This window comes from Homalodisca vitripennis, chromosome 4, assembly GCF_021130785.1.
Source record: "Homalodisca vitripennis isolate AUS2020 chromosome 4, UT_GWSS_2.1, whole genome shotgun sequence".
NCBI lineage: Eukaryota > Metazoa > Arthropoda > Insecta > Hemiptera > Cicadellidae > Homalodisca > Homalodisca vitripennis.
The window spans coordinates 199059992-199085207 of record NC_060210.1 but is presented as its reverse complement, the minus strand read 5'-3'; the positions used below and the strand labels follow the sequence as shown (position 1 = coordinate 199085207).

General features: G+C 43.0%; 2 protein-coding genes across 3 annotated transcripts in view; both read right to left on the bottom strand.

Moving 5' to 3' along the window:
- The window catches only part of LOC124360878 (nuclear hormone receptor FTZ-F1 beta), a 98495-nt gene that overhangs the window by 30192 nt on the left and 43087 nt on the right, over positions 1-25216 (bottom strand). For both annotated transcript variants that reach the window (XM_046814853.1, XM_046814854.1), the window contains exon 2: positions 22102-22142. The gene's annotated coding sequence lies outside the window, so the exon portion shown is untranslated. The remainder of the gene's footprint in view (positions 1-22101; positions 22143-25216) is intronic.
- LOC124360879 lies at positions 4332-5522 on the bottom strand. The gene is made up of 2 exons (XM_046814855.1): positions 5275-5522; positions 4332-4947 (listed from the first exon to the last, which is right to left on the bottom strand). The coding sequence occupies exons 1-2, from the start codon at positions 5304-5306 to the stop codon at positions 4476-4478; spliced, it is 504 nt and encodes a 167-aa protein (XP_046670811.1). The 5' UTR covers positions 5307-5522; the 3' UTR covers positions 4332-4475.

Below are 25216 nucleotides of genomic sequence, written 5' to 3'. Positions count from 1 at the left end.
ACTACCTACAAAATTGTCACTGTCATGTTCTACTTGTATCACTCAGTGTGTGTGTCACTGGCTGACACTGACCGCTCCGTCCATCTCCAGTCATCACTGCCTCACTCGGACGTTACTACCTGCAAAATTGTCACTGTCATGTTCTACTTGTATCACTCAGTGTGTGTCACTGGCTGACACTGACCGCTCCGTCCATCTCCAGTCATCACTGCCTCTCTAGGACGTTTACTACCTGCAAAATTGTCACTGTCACGTTCTACTTGTATCACTCAGTGTGTGTCACTGGCTGACACTGACCGCTCCGTCCATCTCCAGTCATCACTGCCTCACTAGGGACGTTACTACCTGCAAAATTGTCACTGTCACGTTCTACTTGTATCACTCAGTGTGTGTGTCACTGGCTGACACTGACCGCTCCGTCCATCTCCCAGTCATCACTCTGCCTCACTAGGACGTTACTACCTGCAAAATTGTCACTGTCATGTTCTACTTGTATCACTCAGTGTTGTGTCACTGGCTGACACTGAACCGCTCCGTCCATCTCCAGTCATCACTGCCTCACTAGGACGTCACTACCTGCAACATTGTCACTCTCACGTTCTACTTGTATCACTCAGTTTGTGTCACTGGCTGACACTGACCGCTCCGTCCTCTCCAGTCATCACTGCCTCACTTGGACGTCACTACCTGCAACATTGTCACTCTCACGTTCTACTTGTATCACTCAGTGTGTGTCACTGGCTGACACTGACCGCTCCGTCCATCTCCAGTCATCACTGCCTCACTAGGACGTTACTACCTGCAACATTGTCACTCTCACGTTCTACTTGTATCACTCAGTGTGTGTCACTGGCTGACACTGACCGCTCCGTCCTCTCCAGTCATCACTGCCTCACTAGGACATTACTACCTGCAACATTGTCACTCTCACGTTCTACTTGTATCACTCAGTGTGTGTCACTGGCTGACACTGACCGCTCCGTTCCATCTCCAGTCATCACTGCCTCACTAGGACGTTACTACCTGCAACATTGTCACTCTCACGTTCTACTTGTATCACTCAGTGTGTGTCACTGGCTGACACTGAACCGCTCCGTCCATCTCCAGTCATCACTGCCTCACTAGGACGTTACTACCTGCAACATTGTCACTCTCACGTTCTACTTGTATCACTCAGTGTGTGTCACTGGCTGACACTGACCGCTCTGTCCATCTCCAGTCATCACTGCCTCACTAGGACGTTACTACCTGCAACATTGTCACTGTCACGTTCTACTTGTATCACTCAGTGTGTGTCACTGGTTGACACTGACCGCTCTGTCCATCTCCAGTCATCACTGCCTCACTAGCCTGCTGACGTCACTACCTGCAACATCGTCACTGTCACGTTCTAAACTTGTATCACTCAGTTTGTGTCACTGGCTGACACTGACCGCTCCGTCCATCTCCAGTCATCACTGCCTCACTAGCCTGCTGACGTCACTACCTGCAACATTGTCACTCTCACGTTCTACTTGTATCACTCAGTGTGTGTCACTGGCTGACACTGACCGCTCTGTCCATCTCCAGTCATCACTGCCTCACTAGCCTGACGTTACTACCTGCAACATTGTCACTGTCACGTTCTACTTGTATCACTCAGTGTGTGTCACTGGTTGACACTGACCGCTCCGTCCATCTCCAGTCATCACTGCCTCACTAGCCTGCTGACGTCACTACCTGCAACATCGTCACTGTCACGTTCTACTTGTATCACTCAGTTTGTGTCACTGGCTGACACTGACCGCTCCGTCCATCTCCAGTCATCACTGCCTCACTAGCCTGCTGACGTCACTACCTGCAACATTGTCACTGTCACGTTCTACTTGTATCACTCAGTTTGTGTCACTGGCTGACACTGACCGCTCTGTCCATCTCCAGTCATCACTGCCTCACTAGCCTGCTGACGTCACTACCTGCAACATTGTCACTGTCATGTTATACTTGTATCACTCAGTTTGTGTCACTGGCTGACACTGACCGCTCCGTCCATCTCCAGTCATCACTGCCTCACTAGCCTGCTGACGTCACTACCTGCAACATCGTCACTGTCACGTTCTACTTGTATCACTCAGTTTGTGTCACTGGCTGACACTGACCGCTCCGTCCATCTCCAGTCATCACTGCCTCACTAGCCTGCTGACGTCACTACCTGCAACATCGTCACTGTCACGTTCTACTTGTATCACTCAGTTTGTGTCACTGGCTGACACTGACCGCTCCGTCCATCTCCAGTCATCACTGCCTCACTAGCCTGCTGACGTCACTACCTGCAACATCGTCACTGTCACGTTCTACTTGTATCACTCAGTTTGTGTCACTGGCTGACACTGACCGCTCCGTCCATCTCCAGTCATCACTGCCTCACTAGCCTGCTGACGTCACTACCTGCAACATCGTCACTGTCACGTTATACTTGTATCACTCAGTTTGTGTCACTGGCTGACACTGACCGCTCCGTCCATCTCCAGTCATCACTGCCTCACTAGCCTGCTGACGTCACTACCTGCAACATCGTCACTGTCACGTTCTACTTGTATCACTCAGTTTGTGTCACTGGCTGACACTGACCGCTCCGTCCATCTCCAGTCATCACTGCCTCACTAGCCTGCTGACGTCACTACCTGCAACATCGTCACTGTCACGTTCTACTTGTATCACTCAGTTTGTGTCACTGGCTGACACTGACCGCTCCGTCCATCTCCAGTCATCACTGCCTCACTAGCCTGCTGACGTCACTACCTGCAACATCGTCACTGTCACGTTATACTTGTATCACTCAGTTTGTGTCACTGGCTGACACTGACCGCTACGTCCATCTCCAGTCATCACTGCCTCACTAGCCTGCTGACGTCACTACCTGCAACATTGTCACTGTCATGTTATACTTGTATCACTCAGTTTGTGTCACTGGCTGACACTGACCGCTACGTCCATCTCCAGTCATCACTGCCTCACTAGCCTGCTGACGTCACTACCTGCAACATTGTCACTGTCACGTTATACTTGTATCACTCAGTTTGTGTCACTGGCTGACACTGACCGCTACGTCCATCTCCAGTCATCACTGCCTCACTAGCCTGCTGACGTCACTACCTGCAACATCGTCACTGTCACGTTATACTTGTATCACTCAGTTTGTGTCACTGGCTGACACTGACCGCTCCGTCCATCTCCAGTCATCACTGCCTCACTAGCCTGCTGACGTCACTACCTGCAACATCGTCACTGTCATATTATACTTGTATCACTCAGTTTGTGTCACTGGCTGACACTGACCGCTACGTCCATCTCCAGTCATCACTGCCTCACTAGCCTGCTGACGTCACTACCTGCAACATTGTCACTGTCATGTTATACTTGTATCACTCAGTTTGTGTCACTGGCTGACACTGACCGCTACGTCCATCTCCAGTCATCACTGCCTCACTAGCCTGCTGACGTCACTACCTGCAACATTGTCACTGTCATGTTATACTTGTATCACTCAGTTTGTGTCACTGGCTGACACTGACCGCTACGTCCATCTCCAGTCATCACTGCCTCACTAGCCTGCTGACGTCACTACCTGCAACATCGTCACTGTCATATTATACTTGTATCACTCAGTTTGTGCCACTGGCTGACACTGACCGCTACGTCCATCTCCAGTCATCACTGCCTCACTAGCCTGCTGACGTCACTACCTGCAACATTGTTATAGCTTACGGAAGACAAATAATACTGAAATAGCATCTCATCACTAGTTTTACGAAAAGCACCTAAAATATGGGTGCATTCAGTATTAGAATTCACTGCTCATATTCTTAAAAGCAGAATGTGACATAAAGAGATGTGAGAGTGGGGCGAAATGTGTGTGTCCTTCTAGTTCCTTTTATAGTGTCTGGAATCTTTATCCATTTATTAAAAAATAATTTTTCTAAATGGCCACTTCTAATCAAACTGAGAACAAATTTTAAGAAAGTCCTTTACAAGCTAGTATTATAGTTGTTATGTTACAACTAACGTTTTTTAACCCAGATATGGCTGAATTATTTTTCGGTTTGGAAAAAAGCGAATTCTTGTTATATTAATAGTTTAGGATGAAAATAAACAAGATATTAAGTTTTCGCCGTTTTGGAAACTCTATATTTCTTAAAATCGGCCTTCCTTCTGGAAGGACGTCAGCCAAATACATGTAAAGTTCTTAATTACAAATACAATTTGGTTTTTGAAATAATACTTAAACTAAAAGCACTTAAGAAAGATACATTTATATTATGAGCACTTATTTTGTATGATAGTGCAAAAAAGCATGAAACATGGAGTGGCACTTCACATTTTATGCACTTTGTAGTTGCCTTTTTGTGACAATCGCCTCTGAACAATCGCCCAAACGGTTTCTCTTAGCTGCATATTGATTTGTATATTTTACCATCATTTTTATCACATCTTCATCAAAAAACAACTCGAAATATTCTAAAGGTGTTTTTTTCTCTGTTAGCAACCGTAGTCATCAATGGCCACTCCTCAAGTATTGCTTCTAGATCACAATTCATTTTCCAATTGAAAGCCTTTTTTTTCTTTTCAGTCATCTGAGTACTATTAGCTTGAAACAAAGAGCATGTGTTCTTTCTTTTGTGAGCCCTTTGATCTGTAAAAGCAATTTTTTGGAAGGCGCACTGTTTTTTTACTCTCACATTTTTTTGTTTTAACTCATCATTTACTACTTCAAGGAAAGCAGGAGCATTTATTTGGCTTGGAGGTACATTGTCTATCTTGACGTTATCTTCATCCCCAGAGTCTTCGTCAGTCATATCATCTGTTGCGTTTGTTGGAGGCAGTAAAGTTATATTGACTCGTGTGTTTGTTATAGCATCATCATTGCCTTCAATAAAGTCTAGGAGTTGGTGCAAGGGAACAAGCCTCCTAAAAACATAACAAATTTGGTAATTTTTTGGTAATATGATACAAAGATAACATACCGGCACACACACACACATACCTGCGTATTTATGCTCATGAACAGTTTTTGTTTAGTCGAACTATGAAAGATAGTCACACTATGTAGATTTCATGTATGATGTGGATTTAGCTAACGTCCTTCTAGAAGGAATCCAATATAACACAGGAAATAATGTCTAGGTTATGTTCAGAAAAAACATTTTCACATTTGAGTTTCATAAGGTATCTTTTTAGCAACCAATATATTTAGTTATAATGTTTTCTATGAACTGGTAAAGTTACAGGACTTACCCATCCACACGAACAGCATCCTCTTCATCCATTTTTCCAGAACTGAAAGTTTCAATAGTAAAAACAAGGCAACTATAAAATCTCCAATGCCAAACCACGTGCTCAACTAATGTTTAAGTTGTGTTTGACAAACAAACAGTGCTGCTGCTTGTAGTGGTGCTCACTTGAACTGAAATCTGTAGGGTCATTACAAAAACACTGCATCAATCCTTCTGGAAGGATGTCAGCTGTAACTGGGTTAATAGAAAATATTCAAAAAAAATTTGAACATTTTTATTTACTTCCTGAGGGTGGACCATATGACCCTTTAGTTTAAAGAACTGCAGCCTTGCCCCAACTCTAAGGTTGATGGTTTTGTCATACATCACTAGTTTATTAGAATATTAGTGTATTGGACAGTCATGTGGCTGTAAAGGTCAGGGTAATAGCAAAGTTAAATACAGGCAAGTAATTACAAAAAGTATCAACAAAGGAAGAAATACGTAACCAAATAATCTAAAATAGTGTTTGGTAGTAAATATCCTGTGATATATGGTCAGTATTCCACTGAAACTGTGGGTAAGTCACCCTTGACCTAATGCACAATCAACATAAAGGCGGTATCGTGTACCACGCTGGCTGTACAGGGAGCCATTCTGGAAACAGATTATGAAACGAAAGAGTGGAAATGGGAGTGACTGCAGTTATGTCCCTCCATTCAGGTGGGAAGGTCTGTCATTACCGCCAAAATAAGAGACCGCAAACCCTCGGAGAGCTCGGCCCCGCCAACATAACCGGCCGCCAACTCCGCACACTCCGCCGCGGTCATCGCTCGTTTGTCGGCTCGGACCAGTTTTTGCCGGCGGCCGGCTACGCGCCTCGGCCTGTCCTGACTCGCCTCGCCTGTCCACAAAAACACGACGTGTTTCGGGCGAAAAAAATTTAGCTCAGCTCGGAGATATAAATCGTGTGAGCATTGAGTGATAGGCCTGCCTGCGGTGACCCTCACAGTCTCCTGCCTCACTCACAGCTGATCACACACCTCAAATTGGAGGTTCCTGGAGGACTACCAGACATTACTCTCTTCGTGTGTGCGGACATCTGATTTACTCGGTATCAATGACCCTCACAGTCTCCTGCCTCACTCACAGCTGATCTCACACCTCAAACTAAAGGTTCCTGGAGGACTACCAGACATTACTCTCTTCGTGTGTGCGGACATCTGATTTACTCGGTATCAATGACCCTCACAGTCTCCTGCCTCACTCACAGCTGATCACACACCTCAAACTGAAGGTTCCTGGAGGACTACCAGACATTACTCTCTTCGTGTGTGCGGACATCTGATTTACTCGGTATCAATGACCCTCACAGTCTCCTGCCTCACTCACAGCTGATCACACACCTCAAACTGGAGGTTCCTGGAGGACTACCAGACATTACTCTCTTCGTGTGTGCGGACATCTGATTTACTCGGTATCAATGACCCTCACAGTCTCCTGCCTCACTCACAGCTGATCACACACCTCAAACTGGAGGTTCCTGGAGGACTACCAGACATTACTCTCTTCGTGTGTGCGGACATCTGATTTACTCGGTATCAATGACCCTCACAGTCTCCTGCCTCACTCACAGCTGATCACACACCTCAAACTGGAGGTTCCTGGAGGACTACCAGACATTACTCTCTTCGTGTGTGCGGACATCTGATTTACTCGGTATCAATTACCCTCACAGTCTCCTGCTGTATGCATGACGTAGCTATGGCGGAAAGGGTTGATTCAATGTGAATGTCGAGTTTACGTTTAAGTGAATGCGTTTGCACCGCATGTTCAATCTTTGTCTCAAACGACTTTTTTGGGATCTATATTTGACACATATATAGATCCCAAAAAACATATATTTGACCCAAAGGTTTTAATGAGTCACTCTATAATAATAAAATTGTATTGTGTCAGCCATTTTAAATCTGCATACAAACTTCAGATACATGTATCCCCTATGTCATTCTTATTACACTGCGCACCAGAATTAGAGGATTGATCCAATTAATTTCCAATTTCGTCCCACTGACTAACAATAAGCTCGTGAACCGAGCAAAACATCCTGTACTTTAAAAGGTGTCTCAAGGTAGCTTAGAATGTTTATGGCCCATTCAGACGTTCGTTGGCGAGCCTGTTGATCAGGTTGAGGTTGTCCCGGACTCTACTAGACCGTATCGGTGAACATCCCTGCCTTGGGCCGGCAGTACATTACGACCTCCAGGATGTAGAGCCATGGCAAAACCAGCAATCCCAGCTCTGTGAAGGTATTTTTGCATTAAGCTTTAAATGTTTATATTGAAATAATTCGGGCAGATTTCCCTTGACTTGTAAATAGCTATCAGAGGATGCTACGTGTTTGGCTCTGAGTGGGAGCAGCGACACACCCAACTGTATCATGTGTCACGCCTTGCAGTATAATTCTATACGCATTTACAGCAGCAACTTTGGGCAGCACTGACGTCAGTTCTACGGAAAACTGCTTATTAACTATGGATACTAATTCTATGCTGTATATAAATTAACTCTGATCACGAGATTGGAATGTTAATAAGAAATTATAACAGAAGGGAATTAAATTGTAATTGAAGTATAATTTTAAAAAAAATAACGCATTTCCAGTGAAAATATTTCTGAAAAAATGTCGTATTAGATTAATATTGTGTCTCATCAATTAGAGTTTGTCTGTTGGTGCTTTAATATGAAAAATGTGTCACTCTGTATAACAATGCAACTTGCACTTACAATAAACTAACACTGCCACATAATCTTCAGCAGTCTCAAAATGGCGGCAGTTTTGAAAGTCTTGTGCCAAGTTTCACGAAGACTGAAGAGATAGATTCTGACGACGCACACACATTACGGCAAGGCCGGTGTCGAGTGGGGCGGCCAAAGCCACAGCCTCGGATGATGCAACCGGCGGTGATAATATCCGAGGGACAAGGTCGGCCAGGGGTCACGTGATGTGGCGACCTTGTCAGCGTCCTTGGGCCCGCCGCGCCGCGCGCTCTGACAATGGCGCTGCCATCTTGGATAACGCTACCACCCCCCCCCCTTCCACACCGCTCCTAGCTAGACCACACCGCACGTCACGGCGCTGGGGAAACACGCGCAAGACAACGAATTTGTATGAAATACTTAGCGGTTCAAGAGATCTTACCCACAACCAAGATACTGATAAAAGATAAGAAAATATATAATATAAATCACTAGAAACTGACACACTCTTGCAAAACACACTCAATATTGTTCAAATATTATTAAATAATAAGTCAAAAATAATTTATACATACAAAAACAAGGAGGGCACTGGATCGAAGGTCATCAATATTGTGTACAGGAAACTCCCTAGCTAAAAATGGCCTGGAATTTCAAAATTGGTGCGAACTACTAATATACACACATCTGCACTGGCCCGGTCACAATTAGGCTATGAGTCAGTCGCGTCTTGTCGCGGCCTCCAACATCCTTGAGTGCACGTCACACTGCAAGTACAGTGTACAAGACTAGCCCTGCGTCACAGTCTGTGTGAACTACTAATATACACACATCTGCACTGGCCCGCTCACAATTAGGCTATGAGTCAGTCAGCTGCGTCTTGTCGCGGCCTCCAACATCCTTGAGGGCACGTCACACTGCAAGTACAGTGTACAGGTCTAGCCCTGCGTCACCGTCTGTGTGAACTACTAATATACACACATCTGCACTGGCACGGTCACAATTAGGCTATGAGTCAGTCAGCTGCGTCTTGTCGCGGCCTCCAACATCCTTGAGTGCACGTCACACTGCAAGTACAGTGTACAGGTCTAGCCCTGCGTCACCGTCTGTGTGAACTACTAATATACACACATCTGCACTGGCCCGGTCACAATTAGGCTATGAGTCAGTCAGCTGGGTCTTGTCGCGGCCTCCAACATCCTTGAGTGCACGTCACACTGCAAGTACAGTGTACAGGTATAGCCCTGCGTCACAGTCTGTGTGAACTACTAATATACACACATCTGCACTGGCCCGGTCACAATTAATTAGGCTATGAGTCAGTCAGCTGCGTCTTGTCGCGGCCTCCAACATCCTTGAGTGCACGTCACACTGCAAGTACAGTGTACAGGTCTAGCCCTGCGTCACCGTCTGTGTGAACTACTAATATACACACATCTGCACTGGCCCGGTCACAATTAGGCTATGAGTCAGTCAGCTGCGTCTTGTCGCGGCCTCCAACATCCTTGAGTGCACGTCACACTGCAAATACAGTGTACAGGTCTAGCCCTGCGTCACCGTCTGTGTGAACTACTAATATACACACATCTGCACTGGCACGGTCACAATTAGGCTATGAGTCAGTCAGCTGCGTCTTGTCGCGGCCTCCAACATCCTTGAGTGCACGTCACACTGCAAGTACAGTGTACAGGTCTAGCCCTGCGTCACCGTCTGTGTGAACTACTAATATACACACATCTGCACTGGCACGGTCACAATTAGGCTATGAGTCAGTCAGCTGCGTCTTGTCGCGGCCTCCAACATCCTTGAGTGCACGTCACACTGCAAGTACAGTGTACAGGTCTAGCCCTGCGTCACCGTCTGTGTGAACTACTAATATACACACATCTGCACTGGCCCGGTCACAATTAATTAGGCTATGAGTCAGTCAGCTGCGTCTTGTCGCGGCCTCCAACATCCTTGAGTGCACGTCACACTGCAAGTACAGTGTACAGGTCTAGCCCTGCGTCACCGTCTGTGTGAACTACTAATATACACACATCTGCACTGGCACGGTCACAATTAGGCTATGAGTCAGTCAGCTGCGTCTTGTCGCGGCCTCCAACATCCTTGAGTGCACGTCACACTGCAAGTACAGTGTACAGGTCTAGCCCTGCGTCACAGTCTGTGTGAACTAGTTTACAAAATCTGTCAACAAAACGACTTTATCGAGGGTAAATGTTAAAATGATAAATGTATAAAAGACGTGGACTAAGTATTTATTATATCACGTTATAATAAGCTGTTCGCGTTATTAGATTTGCCATACACCCCCCTCTCTATCAGACCCCCTACCCCAGTGGTGTCCCCTTATAATCAGCTTTGTCCCGGTGTGGAGGGTCTTCCTTGTTGAACATTGTTGGACGACAGGTCCTGTGTTTCCGATCACATCACATGTAACTTTACTATATTACACTACCTTTATTTCAATGCCATGATATTTTTTTATCATTTTTATTTTCAGTACTTTACTATGTATTACGGAATGATTTAACTAAGTCAATGTTGTTTTACAAAGAGTTCCATAATAGTAGAAATGCTAGAAGATTGAAAAAATGACTATATTTGATTGATTGGTTCTTCTTCTAGAACGTTTTTTTTTATTTTACGATGCACAGTGCTTCGAAATGTTAACAACACAACTCAAATCTTGAGAATTTTCGGCCTCGCTGTGTCTTCTTCGGTCATACGTTACAAAACCAATATACACATACGCTTATACAACTGCATAGCGATCTGCCCATCGATGGGGGGAGGGTGGAGCTTCATCGTGACTGGCTGAAGCTCAAGCAATCAACAATAATTTTAAACCAACAATCAATACGGCTTCACCACAAGTCGTTAAAGTTATGAAGAAACCATACTGATCACTGCGTGGTTGGTTGAGTTTCAGCCAATCACGGCGTAGCTCCACCCTCCCGCAAATCACTTGTGCAGCAGATAAGCATAACTATTGGTTCTGTTAGTTCTGGTTTAATATATATTTCTTAAAATTTCGAAAATCTTGTGGTCAAGCATGATACCAGTTACGTAAGCCTAAGAACTAAAGTAAATAAATACCTCTCACCACCAAATTACTCAAGTTTGGATTGATATCTTCTTCAGTCAACATATTAACTCCAAAAGGACTGAGTAAACCTGAAGAATTTCCTTTATATAACTGAAACCTGAAATTTAAATCTGAAAGCCCACATATAAAACAAGGTACACGTTACCCAGACCACATGCCACGTAACTTGCTTCGTTAAAGTTGTAAGCACAATTTCAAGTTTACAAATCATTTCATTCTGATTACAAAATTAAAAGGTTCTGCGATATTTTATCGTTGCCATTATGATTACCTTACACACAATACCAATGTAGAATCCTTGTAAACACTCAGCCAAATCCCGTAGAGTGACATGCAGCATCGACGAACTCGATGTCGCCTGCATAGAAATGGAGTTTCGTGCAAAATTTCAAGTATATGGGTTAGTTTGTTATCCAGATATCATGCTGAGAGATGTGAAATTTTGTTCAGCCTCTCGTGTGATAGGGACTGAAAAATGATCAGAGTGTTACGTATTTCTCCCTAAAACAGCTTTAATTAAAAAAACGTATACCAATAAAATTGCATTTTCGTGAAAATACTCTAAATATTGGATTTGTAGTGCCTATATGGATGGTGAAAAGGTAATATAAAAAAATATTGACAGATTGTTATCTAAATAAGATTTTTGGAAAAGAAGATTATTTTAACGAGAATCAAACCGTTCTTTAAAATGTAATTCCATCAAACCAGAATATGATTTTTGCCATTCCAAGTACCACTACATATGATATAATGATATAATGAAGTTTATTCCACAATAATTCAAATTTACAAGACATTGCAATAATGGAATAATACTAACCACTGTTACCAGTAATTGTGGCTAGTTAACAAATTTTCAATACATAATAAATATAACATATTTGAGTTCAGTTCAGTATACTGTACAATTAAGGTTGACGTGCAGCTTTGCAGTGTTTGTGGCGTGTCTTGATGTGGGGGAGGCGAACAATACATAATATAAGATAAGATAAGACAGTTACAATTTTTTACAATGAGCCTAGACTTGTTTGCAATGGATACCCCGTTTAAAACTACGATTACAGAGTTATTTGATTTTATATATAAAAGTACACAGTTTAATATTTAATACAAATACAAAGGCAAACAGATACAATACTCTAATAATACTATAATACTTAATTAATCATACGTAAAATTTTAATCATTCGTATAATTTTAACAAATATTTTCCTGTAAACAAGTAAGTTCTTTTTTATCTAAAAGCCATACTGTATTTTTAGTTTTTTACAAAAAAAGTTTATATTTTCTATTTCTTTAATTTCAGTAGGCAACTTGTTAAAATACTTCGGTCCCAGATATAAGAATGATTGTTTTATTATAAACTTGTTTACTTTTGGTAACATGAATAGTCTGAGTTGGGTTCCACTCCAAAGAAAGACAATATCTACCTTCAGTGGTACAAACTAGTCGATGTCGCATACTAAGACTTTGCCAAGGCATTTGACTTCGTGAGTCACAGTCAAAAGTGAGTCAAGCTTGAGTCATTTGGCGTTTCGGGTCCTCTCATCAATCGGTGCCGCAGTTACCCGTGGAATAAAAGTCTCCTACTCAACCCATCACTCTTCCTAGTTCCTGACCGTCTCTGGCGTACCTCAGAGGTCACATCTAGGACTACTTCTGTTTAACGTCACATATAGCCATCTGTCAGCGATATACTCGTAGCCATCTGCTGCTCTCCTGCGAGAATGTATTATTCACTGACGACAACAAGTTCTACAGGAAAAAGTCCACTGACCCTGAGGGGCTGCAAGACATCTCGACTCTGTTATCATCTCGCGAAATTCTAACAGCATATCCTCAAAATAACAAAAATCCTCATTGTTACTTTTTAACGAACTGCCACGCCATTTTTTTACAACAATCTGGATGAACATTATTCTCTGAGTCGCTCTCCTAGTGTTCTTGTGCCTACGGAGTTCAACTTGCTCATGATTTAAGCCGTGACAACATACTGGTAATACCGACACCACCGGACTATGGCAGGTGTTCATGCCCACAGGATTCTCTATTCCCCTATATTGAAATTGATTTTGGTGTCAAATTTAGTGTTACTTTTGACAGTTGTTGGCAGTTTTGAGATCAAACGTACTTGAAACATTAACATTATTAACTTGCAAAAGAGTACCCGAAATGGGCAATATTTTGTTTCTGCGTTATCCCTCAAGAGTCTGGGCATCTTTTATTTCTCTCTGTCTGTGACCAGATGTGACTTAGCGCACTCTTGTGCAGTATACTTCGTATTTGCTTTACAAAACCTCTCAAAGTTTTGCTCCTTGGATGTACTAAGAACGGAATATTTTGGCCTTGCATATCCTCATATACCATACGGGCTGAGACTGTGGGGCAGCTGTTCTAAATACAAATTTGAAAGAGTACTTAGAATTCAAAATAAAGCGGTCTGAATAATTTCAAAATTGAAATTTAGAGATTCATGTAAACATTCCTTCAGGGAGCTTGAATTGGTGACTTTTTCCTGTCTCTATATCCTTGAGGATGCTCTGTACTGTCGATTCAAGTGTGAGTTGGTCCAAGGCAGGGACGTTCACCAATACGGGACTAGAGGCCGGGACAACTTCCGTATCTAACAGCACAGAACTGCCACGTACGCACGTTTACCATCCGAGGTTGGCGTGAGGTTCATAAATAAGCTCCCTGATGAGATAAAAATTTAAAATGATCCTACAGAATTGAAAGCTCGATTGAGAAACCTATTGATGTCGACGGTGTTCTACTCTGTTGAAAAGTTTATGATTAGCCGCTGGGATCAAATTTGAAATTAATTTCTGAAATCCTTTAGTTCTGTTCTAAATTGTAATCAGCACAGCTGAAAACTGTTCAATAAATGAAATTACGTGTATTTAAATTGATTTATACAGATCAATTTGATTTTACTACATGTATATGGACGATAGTCACAACGTTCTTACATTTGAACGCAGTAATGATTTATTATTATTATTACTAACCCCTCTAGCTGGCCCCGCAGGGATGACTTCTGGCTGGTTTATACCTTCCAGTTGAACCTACCACTGGGCACAGCGAAACCCGATGTGTCACTTAAATCTGGGCAACCTTATGGATGTCCAGGAGCGGCACACCACTAACCGCAAGTGTTGAGATTCTGGGGTGCAAGGGCAATTCGATAGGTCTATTCTACTGCGGGAGATGACTGATGGAGTTGGTGAGGTTTGTTTCTTAACCTCAGTGGTTCTTGTAAGCCTCAACAAGGGTGTGCCATCCCTACCTGCTTTGACTGGAGAGGATGGTTCAGAACTGGCCTCCCCTTCTTCGGGGAGACTTGACTTTGAGATGTAGTCCCCTAATTCTTCCTCATGGATCTCGATAGGAGGCGGCCTTATCCCCTTAACCTTACCCATCCTGAATATCCTGTCACTCCGGAAGCAGCGCAAAGGTTCTTACAGGACCAAGTGAAATTTATAAGCTTCTTGTCCTAAGAGAACTAAAAAAAACCCACTCTAGCTCATCGCAACTTTTACTGAACACCGCTACGAAACGTAATTGATGAACAACACGCGAACGCACAATGTGTTAAGATATCTCGAAAACGGATTTCAGCAGAATGCCTGACATCTGTGTCCTTCCTATTGACTGCTCCAGGACGCCGCTGTAGCAGTCTAGCGTCTTCGCTGCTGCGGATGTGATGGAAGTCGCGGCTCCACGCTCCACGGGCGCGGGCCGAAGTGGGCCGTACCCCCCCCCCCCCCCCCACCCGACACAACGGGATCTCGACATCGCGGCGCGGCGCGGCTCTGTGCGGTGACCTTGAGATGACAGGTGGTCTCATCAACATCTCGCGTCTCCACCGTCTCTCGCGCTCACATGCGCATTCCACACCCCTGCTTGCTACACGCTCAAGTGGTCGATACATGTTTTTGGTAATTTCAAAAAAAATCGTTGCGTGATGATAAAACATTCCCGCCGAATCGTCAAACACCTAAACTGAACAATTATTAATCCCACAGGGATAACTACTACAGCAGTATACACTAAAATACTCCGATGGTGGCTTTACTCCGCCCCCCCCCCCGCATCGCTACACCCCGCCACCCACACTGTTCCCAGTTTTACGCGTGTGAAAAGTCACCGCTGGAGGTCAGCAGAGATGTGGCAACACCGCCTCTAATGTCAGTGTGGTGGGGGAGGGGGGGTGCTCTGGGTAGACTATTACGATGTTTTATGCCTAGACTACAATGTTCAAGTCAGACGAATAACTTTAAATGTATTACGTAAGTGTTAAAAGAGTGACGGCATACTATGCTGCTACTACTATATCATACTACTATATACTCATCATCATCGTCAGACGTTTCCGTTCTCACGGGTCGTCGTCGTACACAGCCTCCTCCACTTTAGTCTATCCTTCCAGGTCTCCTCTTCATCCACCTGTATTTTCTGTAGTCCCCTTCTCTCTATGTCTTTCCACACTTGGTCCTCCCATCTTCCTCTCGGTCTTCCTCTTGGTCTTCTTCCTCCTTCCTCCTTCTCCAGTGCTATTCTAGGCATTCTATTTCAATATGGTGAAGAAGATTGTGTGGAGTTGGAACATTGGGAAAGAATCAAAAGTATTGATGTATAAATCTTATTTCCAACCAATTTTATTATATGGAGCAGAGACGTGGACGTGGACTAAAAATGATTTAAGCAGATTGCAAGCTGCAGAAATGAGATTTTTAAGAGGGATAGAGAAGACTACAAGAAGAGATAGAGTAAGGAACGAAATAACCAGAGAAAGATTGAAGGTAGTTTCACTGCAAGAGACAATGGAAGGAAGAAGAATACAGTGGATGGGGCATGTGAAGAGGATGGGAGACTACTATATACTACTATATCTATATCATAGCTCTTGATGGAACGTATTTTATGCAAGGTAATAACATCGTGATTAAATTAAACGAATTAATATTCCATGCGTACTCTTTAATTCAACTGTTTCTGGTATAAGACACGCAGATCAGTGTTCGAGCCGCGGCAGCTTACCTTTAGTACATCAATAATCACTTAATACCTAACAATACTTACTGTAATTATGCTATTGCAATTTATAACATTTTAGTTATGTTAATTGTTTCAACACCACTGCAGCAATGCTGATTGATCCATTAACAAATATTGTGTAAACAACTGCATCATTTCAGCTAGCAATCTTTCAGATGATGCAGAACCAATTCGGATTCAATGCAAATCTGACACGATTATAGGACACGTAATTTTAAGTTAATTGATGAATGGCATTGGTTATGTATACAAATATATTGTTTTCGATTACTTTTTACACAAAGCGTTAAAGTGGTGTGTGATTTTGAGAATTTCATAAGTCCATAGATTTTTCATTTTTGTCCCACTCAAGCAAATAGAAATAGGCCATCAGACACCCCTCAGTTCAAGACGGTTTGGTACAAAACTTTATTATAAAAAATAAATGAATAAATACACATAGAAGGCAGTTACTTAATGAATATCGATTAGTTCATTAGCAAAACAACGACCGAACAATGACTATGATTCCATTAGATATAAAGGCCTCTCTTCGCAGTGACATTTACACGATATGGCGGCGAGACAAGTGATTATTGTGCACGGTGAACAAACCCAGGTGTAATCCCGATATACGTGCGGGACGGTGATATTGACACGATATGGCGGCGAGACGAGTGATTATCGTGTACGGTGAACAAACCCAGGTGTAATCCCGATATACGTGCGGGACGGTGATATTGACACGATACAGCGGCGAGACAAGTGATTATCGTGTACGGTGAACAAACCCAGGTGTAATCCCGATATACGTGCGGGACGGTGATATTGACACGATATGGCGGCGAGACGAGTGATTATCGTGTACGGTGAACAAACCCAGGTGTAATCCTGATATACGTGCGGGACGGTGATATTGACACGATATGGCGGCGAGACGAGTGATTATCGTGTACGGTGAACAAACCCAGGTGTAATCCTGATATACGTGCGGGACGGTGATATTGACACGATATGGCGGCGAGACGAGTGATTATCGTGTACGGTGAACAAACCCAGGTGTAATCCTGATATACGTGCGGGACGGTGATATTGACACGATATGGCGGCGTGACGAGTGATTATCGTGTACGGTGAACAAACCCAGGTGTAATCCAGATATACGTGCGGGACGGTGATATTGACACGATATGGCGGCGAGACGAGTGATTATCGTGTACGGTGAACAAACCCATGTGTTATCCTGATATACGTGTGGGACGGTGATATTGACACGATATGGCGGCGAGACAAGTGATTATCGTGTACGGTGAACAAACCCAGGTGTTATCCTGATATACGTGCGGGATGGTGATATTGACACGATACAGCGGCGAGACAAGTGATTATCGTGTACGGTGAACAAACCCAGGTGTAATCCTGATATACGTGCGGGACGGTGATATTGACACGATATGGCGGCGAGACAAGTGATTATCGTGTACGGTGAACAAACCCAGGTGTAATCCCGATATACGTGCGGGACGGTGATATTGACACGATACAGCGGCGAGACAAGTGATTATCGTGTACGGTGAACAAACCCAGGTGTAATCCCGATATACGTGCGGGACGGTGATATTGACACGATACAGCGGCGAGACAAGTGATTATCGTGTACGGTGAACAAACCCAGGTGTAATCCTGATATACGTGCGGGACGGTGATATTGACACGATACAGCGGCGAGACAAGTGATTATCGTGTACGGTGAACAAACCCAGGTGTAATCCCGATATACGTGCGGGACGGTGATATTGACACGATACGGCGGCGAGACAAGTGATTATCGTGTACGGTGAACAAACCCAGGTGTAATCCCGATATACGTGCGGGACGGTGATATTGACACGATATGGCGGCGAGACAAGTGATTATCGTGTACGGTGAACAAACCCAGGTGTAATCCCGATATACGTGCGGGACGGTGATATTGACACGATATGGCGGCGAGACAAGTGATTATCGTGTACGGTGAACAAACCCAGGTGTAATCCCGATATACGTGCGGGACGGTGATATTGACACGATACAGCGGCGAGACAAGTGATTATCGTGTACGGTGAACAAACCCAGGTGTAATCCCGATATACGTGCGGGACGGTGATATTGACACGATACAGCGGCGAGACAAGTGATTATCGTGTACGGTGAACAAACCCAGGTGTAATCCCGATATACGTGCGGGACGGTGATATTGACACGATACAGCGGCGAGACAAGTGATTATCGTGTACGGTGAACAAACCCAGGTGTAATCCCGATATACGTGCGGGACGGTGATATTGACACGATACAGCGGCGAGACAAGTGATTATCGTGTACGGTGAACAAACCCAGGTGTAATCCCGATATACGTGCGGGACGGTGATATTGACACGATACAGCGGCGAGACAAGTGATTATCGTGTACGGTGAACAAACCCAGGTGTAATCCCGATATACGTGCGGGACGGTGATATTGACACGATATGGCGGCGAGACAAGTGATTATCGTGTACGGTGAACAAACCCAGGTGTTATCCCGATATACGTGCGGGACGGTGATATTGACACGATATGGCGGCGAGACAAGTGATTATCGTGTACGGTGAACAAACCCAGGTGTAATCCCGATATACGTGCGGGACGGTGAGGTGGGAGGGAGGACAAGACAATGGAATGAATAATGCAGCAAAGGCGAGAGGGGGCGACATTGTGGCTGACCTTGGCTCCTGGGCCTCGCCACGCACCAACACTTCTCACACTGTATCAAGTACATGATAACAGCGCGCGCGTCTTCTGTACCGTGTAATGGCTCGCCACACGGCCATTCTACTCACACCTAGTTTCATAACTTGCCATGGAACAAAATCACCGACTTGTAACCACCCGCCTGTCTCCCCAAAGACACCCACATCAATTCTAAACCAGAGTTAAGGCCATGTCACACTGCCGTGGCGTCGCGTCCGTCCATCTGCGGATGGATTTTTAAAATAATCGCTAACCATGTTGTCAAATAGGACAAGTCACACTGACATAACCGACGTGGCGCAACGTTCGTCGCGTCGGCCACCGTCTGCTGCGCTATGCGGCTGGAGCGATCCTTGGCCGACGTCGGCGATGCTACGAAGCTCGCGCATGCGCATAAAGCACCTCCCCAACCCCCTCACCAGGGCACCGCGCGCTCTTGCCACTGCCTACTCATTTTATTTTATATTTTTAATAATTTGTTTAAAAAACCCTTGCGCGAAGCTCTAAAACAGCCCGACACTCCAGGATGAAATGACCGCCAGTTCTAGGGTTAATGAATACTCTGGTGTCATGTTTATATGCAATCATTTTTTTGTTATTTTTCATATTATGTTTGATCTATAACAAAATTAAATAGGCCTTATTTTAAAAACATAAAGACTTATTACAAAACTGAAAACACCAACACAAAAATTACAAAATAATCCTTTCAAGTGCATCTTATGTATAAAAACCAATAGTTTTAAAGAGGTATATCAAAGTATTGAATGCCCTAATGACTAAGTTCAAAATAGAAATAGTATTGCATGTAATAATGAAAATATAATTTTGATAGTAATAATTATTAATGAATACGCTCCAGAACAATAAATTAATTTTGTAGAGCTTTAACAAACTATTAATTCCACTATCAGAGTATAACTTAACAAATTCAAAGTAGTTGAAATGCATAAGCAACTCCTAGAAAGACGTGGCGTTGGCCACGGACGCGGACGCGTATCTGGTAGTTTGACGGGATTCGAGACCGTCGTGGCATACGCGGACGTTCATACTATGGATGGACGGACGCGACGCCACGGCGGTGTGACATGGCCTTACACTTCTATTCTTCTAACGATCGAGCACAGATAGAAACTTATTTTTCATCCGTCGTTATAAGGGTCCTGAAAGGCCGCGGGTTTTGTGGGTGGATAAATCATGCCCCCTTACCATCATTGGAAGCGAGGTTTGATCACTTAAGATTGAGCATTTGTGAAAGGCTACATCGTCCCAAGGGTCTCATTATGAAAGTAAAAAATGAGTTTTCTAGAGAAATAAGATTTTGTTCAAACCCGTACAAACACATCTTGATACATTTAAAGACTAATAAGTATTCTTCTTATGTGACTTCTTTACAAAATTATACTGTAGGAATGCATTTATTTCAATCAGATATTCAAAAAGACATCATCATTCATTTCTTCACGTCTTGTGTTGAATATTTTTTTCAAGGAGAGGCCGAGCTTCAGTTTCTACCCTGTTCGCGAATTTCGCGATGACCGTCCGAGACAATGAGCTGAACTCTTCATTCATGCACAAAAATATGTCGGGTCGTGTCACAGTGAACTGGACGCCCAGAAAGCGGTGCCGGGGGCGGTGGGGGTGGGGGCGGCGGCATGCGTCGCAGTATCGAGCTGCAAGGTCACGTCACGTCGTGGAGTGGAGCGGGGGCGGGGGTGGGGCGTCGCGGCGCGTAACCTTGGCAATGATGACGTCAAATACGGCCGCCGTCACACCGCCCCCGCTCCCACCCCCGCCTCCACACCGTCACCGAGCTTCGTCAAACCCGACAATCCTGCGAGTACATCGCGGAAACTACAAAACGTTAATACTCCATTTAAATAACTCTTTCACGACAATAAACAATTCAAGTACGAATCGCTACGACTAAACTCTGCTTGACCTAAACGCATATTAGGTAGATGGGGAATGTTCAGTACACCTTTAGAATTATTTTATTACACTTTGTTTTGAATGCAGATAAAACAAAAATAGTGAATTTCGGTCTAAAGACCCAGTCTGATAATGTCGCTATCTCGAATATAATTTCCATGATCAAGTCAAAAGTCGTCAGTTTCTGGGGACTTTATATCGATTCAAATTTTAAACTGTAACCATCACATATATGTTATGTGCTGCAAACTCAACTGATGACTGTATTCTTTGAGGTACTTATTCACCTTCCTCGGCCAAAACAGTTTCGGCTAGTTTTACTCCCTTCTAAGTTACGACAGTTAAGTTCTGGGGAACCGCTGCTGAGTTTTCGCTTGAAAGAGTGTTTAATTACAGAAGCGGGAAATTCGAATGACAGGCCCCCGACATGTTTTCCCTGCCGGGGCCTAATTTTCACATATTCGGTCTGTTTGATCACTTTTAATAATCTTTCAAATTTTCCAACACATGACCACAGATTTGAGACTAGGCAGAAGTGTAATCTTGTGTCCGGGGACTAAGATATTTTCAAAAATCAACTCAATACCTTGGACACAGATTGCGAAAGTTCAACATAATTCAACAAAAGTCTTAAAGTTTTTTCATGTCGTAAGAGGAGTATTTAAGGGACTTGTCCCAGTTTAGTTTTGTTATCGTGCTCCATACGTGTTTCATACTCTTCAATAGTTTGTGTTCCAAAAATTCTGTTTTTACGAACTGCCTTAATTAATTTACATCTTTGTTTATTATACAACCATTTTATATACGATTTTTTGCCCATGATCCAATTTGACTCTGACTTTGAAAAAACTGACTACTGATTAATTGTTTGTTAATGAAATGACTAAAAGTCATAACAATAATATGATTTTATTGTCCTGGAAAGAGTTGGAGGCAAACTTTCGCCAAAAGAGAACAATGATAATGGTGGCAATTGCTAAGAACTATGATGATGATGATGATAGGTATTTCGAAAACATATAATTTCGTATTTGTGTTTTTAGCCGCATTACACAACTATTGTTAAATTGAAATAGTCTTTTGACTGGACGGGTGTGACTTTTCACGCGACATTTCCACGAGGTACATTCATCACAACAAATCCACTTGGGCAAATGTTTCACAGTCTGAGAAATCATTACTGAAGAATCTACAACACACACACAACAGTATTTGTATCTGAAAGATAAAACTCACCATGACCTGTATCGTATACAATTGAGTCTGATGGACAGATTCTGAAACAAAAAAATAACAACATTACACGTCAAAGCCAGTGTTTAAACCACACGGTAAACTATATCGCTCAAGTTTTTATTCCAAAATCAGAAAGAATTTATTTGCTTAATTCATGCTTCAAGGAAATAAGCAACATAGAAATCGACAAATTATAATAAATAGAATACTCATACGGGTCACATCATTATTTACAAACAAGTAAACTAAGCGCTAATCGGTATTTTAAATATTCATGAAAATCTTACAGTTCTGTTAATAATTCTGACAGATTTATCTTTGAAACAATTTTCAGAGAAATGCTTCTGGCGGAGAACTCGATCTCGGATAAAACTTTAAGCTTATGAATTGCAAACGAAATCTCCACCGCTAAATAAAATATTATTCCCGGAGTGTTCCCATTGCGTGGGTGAATCTGAAATTAGTCGTTGGTTACGTTCGGTTTTATAATTGCCCATTTGTCTCAAACAGCCCTTTAATAAAGAATATTAATTACCTTACACTATTACATGAAATTTCAAAGTGTCCAATAGTAGGCTACAACTATTTACAGTATATCAAGTAATGTCATTGCATAAACTATTTTAGTTTCAAAACAGTGTAACTGCAAATGCAGTCTTACAAATGCACAAATGAAGCGACATATCGACATACCACAGCAGAATACAAGCAGTGATGTATTCGGAAAGGGGGTGGGGGGAGTGATTCCGGGGGTTATACAAAGCACTATCAATGAGTGATAAAGAAAATATAACATATCAAGAATGCATTCATGAGTGTATTCATGAATTGAACTGTTCTGAAAGTATCTGACTGATAATACGCATAATGTAAAACGGAATTTGGGGGGGGGAGGGGGGGATGAAACTCCACATCCATCCCGGTTCACGGCCCCAAATAAAAGGTTTTGTAGGGTTGCACGAATTCTGTCATGCCCAAATATATCATTTATTTTTTTAAATCTGTATTATTGCTTTTATCTGGTTGGGGATGGGCTAACAGAATTACCTTGAAAATGCAACATTATATCAATTGCTATAAACATAAAACACGGGTTAAAAGGGCTGAAAATGCAAAATGTTTTATCTTAATTATAAAACATTTACAAATTAGTTTAATTTTCTATGAAAAAAAATTCAACCTACAAATAGTTAACATAATTATATCACATTATTAGTCCAAGTTTCAATTCTTCATAAAGTATGGTTTGGTCAAAAATGTTTTTTGTAATATGCGTTTTCAAACTTTATTAATTGTGGAAAAATAATAAATGAACCTATTTGCATGTAGAAAATGCCTAAATTCTATTCCTTAATATTTATTGTATAAATCAACCCTTTCAGTGCCTTAAGCAGATGTGAGGAGTCTATAATCGGCCCTGGAACTCAAGGGACGTCAACCCCCCCCCTCCACAAGTTATTTTAACACTGATTTTGTTTTTCAGGAGAGGCAGGTCCCTTTCTAAGCCTTATTCGGCCCGTCCTCATGGGTAACGTTCCGAGATCTGTAATCTGATCTCTTCCTCAGGTGAGTAACAATCAAACCGGTGACAATAATAAAGATAAATTATGAAATAGACTAAGGGAGAGAGTCGATACAGTACAAGATCGATGGTACTGATTAAAAATACTCACAAACAGGATTTGAACCTGCGCTATCTCTAACTCAGAACCTATGTCCGGCGACGTACTATACCGCTCGGCAATCAGCACTCGCAAATTGCTGTCTTAGTATTTTTTTTATCAATCTGATTTAAATGCATAGGCTACCAATGATTCGATATTTTGTGTAAAACATATCTAATTACTGTAAACACTATTACAAGTTTCACGTCCACCAGTCCCCAGTGTCGGGTTACAAGTGTTATCTCACTCGTTATATAACGCGAGATAAGGCCGAGGTCTCGTGGCGAGGTATCGATTGCGAGAGCAGACGCTACGCTGAGCGGCGACGTTCTTCGACGAAGCCGTACCGAGTGTCGAGGGTTATTTAGGGGGGGGGACGGATGTTTGCTGATTTTTACAAGATTAGCACTGAGCAGAAGCGTATTTATAGGATTGTCGGACTCTGCTGCAATGTCGCTTGATGATTTCATCATGTTTATCGGCGAGCGATGCGCTCTACAGTCATCGTGCATCGGCTGTCGCAACTCTGCAGATAACAACAGCCTCGCTGGAGATACGGACCTCGCTAATCCTCGGCTTATCTTCTGCTCGGAGCTCATACACAAGTCATCACTCAATATATCTGCGTTTCCTTTTGAAGTCGAGTGAACGATGAAAATAAATCAGGTGTTTGGGAACAGCTGGATCGTAATAAAAATCCTTTAACAAAAGTCAAGATGGCGGTCGGTGCAGCCTCTCACCCATACCCGCCCCCGGCCTGTCCGTGCCAGTCATGACGTGTTTAGACAGTTACTGCCCGACACCGTTACTGTGTTGTTGTTGACCTTTGGTGCACTAAACGAACGCTCGGGTGATCTTTACCCAAAGGTGAAGGCTTAAGAGCGAGAACAATAGGCTTTCTACAGCTACCGCTCGCCTTTCTCGGACGCAACATGGCCAGAGGTAGTCGTTATGTCGGACAGTCAACACCTGACTCGGGGTCGCGGCAACAGAGCAGTCGCGGAGCATCCATCGATAGTCCGGCACTCACACTCCTGGACCTATTCAACAACAATTCAATCTTAAATTATCTAAATACTAAAGAAATATGGGTTTTGGAGAATATAACTGCTTGGTTTTTTTTGTTGGACTGGTGAGAAAGAAGTTAAATTTCACTTGTACAAGATGGCTCATTCTACCATTTTATTTGTCTTAAAAGACTGTCCATTATCTCGAAATAAGTAAAATGAAAATTCGTCAATAACTTCGAAACTACAAATAATACTTATAAGGTACTTGACCCGTGATAAGAAACAAATTTACAAAAAGTTATTTTATAACAATGTTCAGTGTAGGCGACTGTAGTAGGCAACAGTTCATCTAGCTAGAGTATAACTTCCAGCTATGTATGCCTTTGATCCTGTTGTATGAAAAACAGTATTTTAAAATCGTAAATTCAGTGACGCACCCAC

Excerpts from the sequence above, each read along its gene's own strand:
- LOC124360879 (XM_046814855.1), bottom strand. The coding sequence starts at position 5,306 with ATGGATGAAGAGGATGCTGTTCGTGTGGATGG. Across the intron at positions 4,948-5,274 it reads GATGCTGTTCGTGTGGATGG|GAGGCTTGTTCCCTTGCACC; the intron begins GTAAGTCCTGTA and ends TTATGTTTTTAG.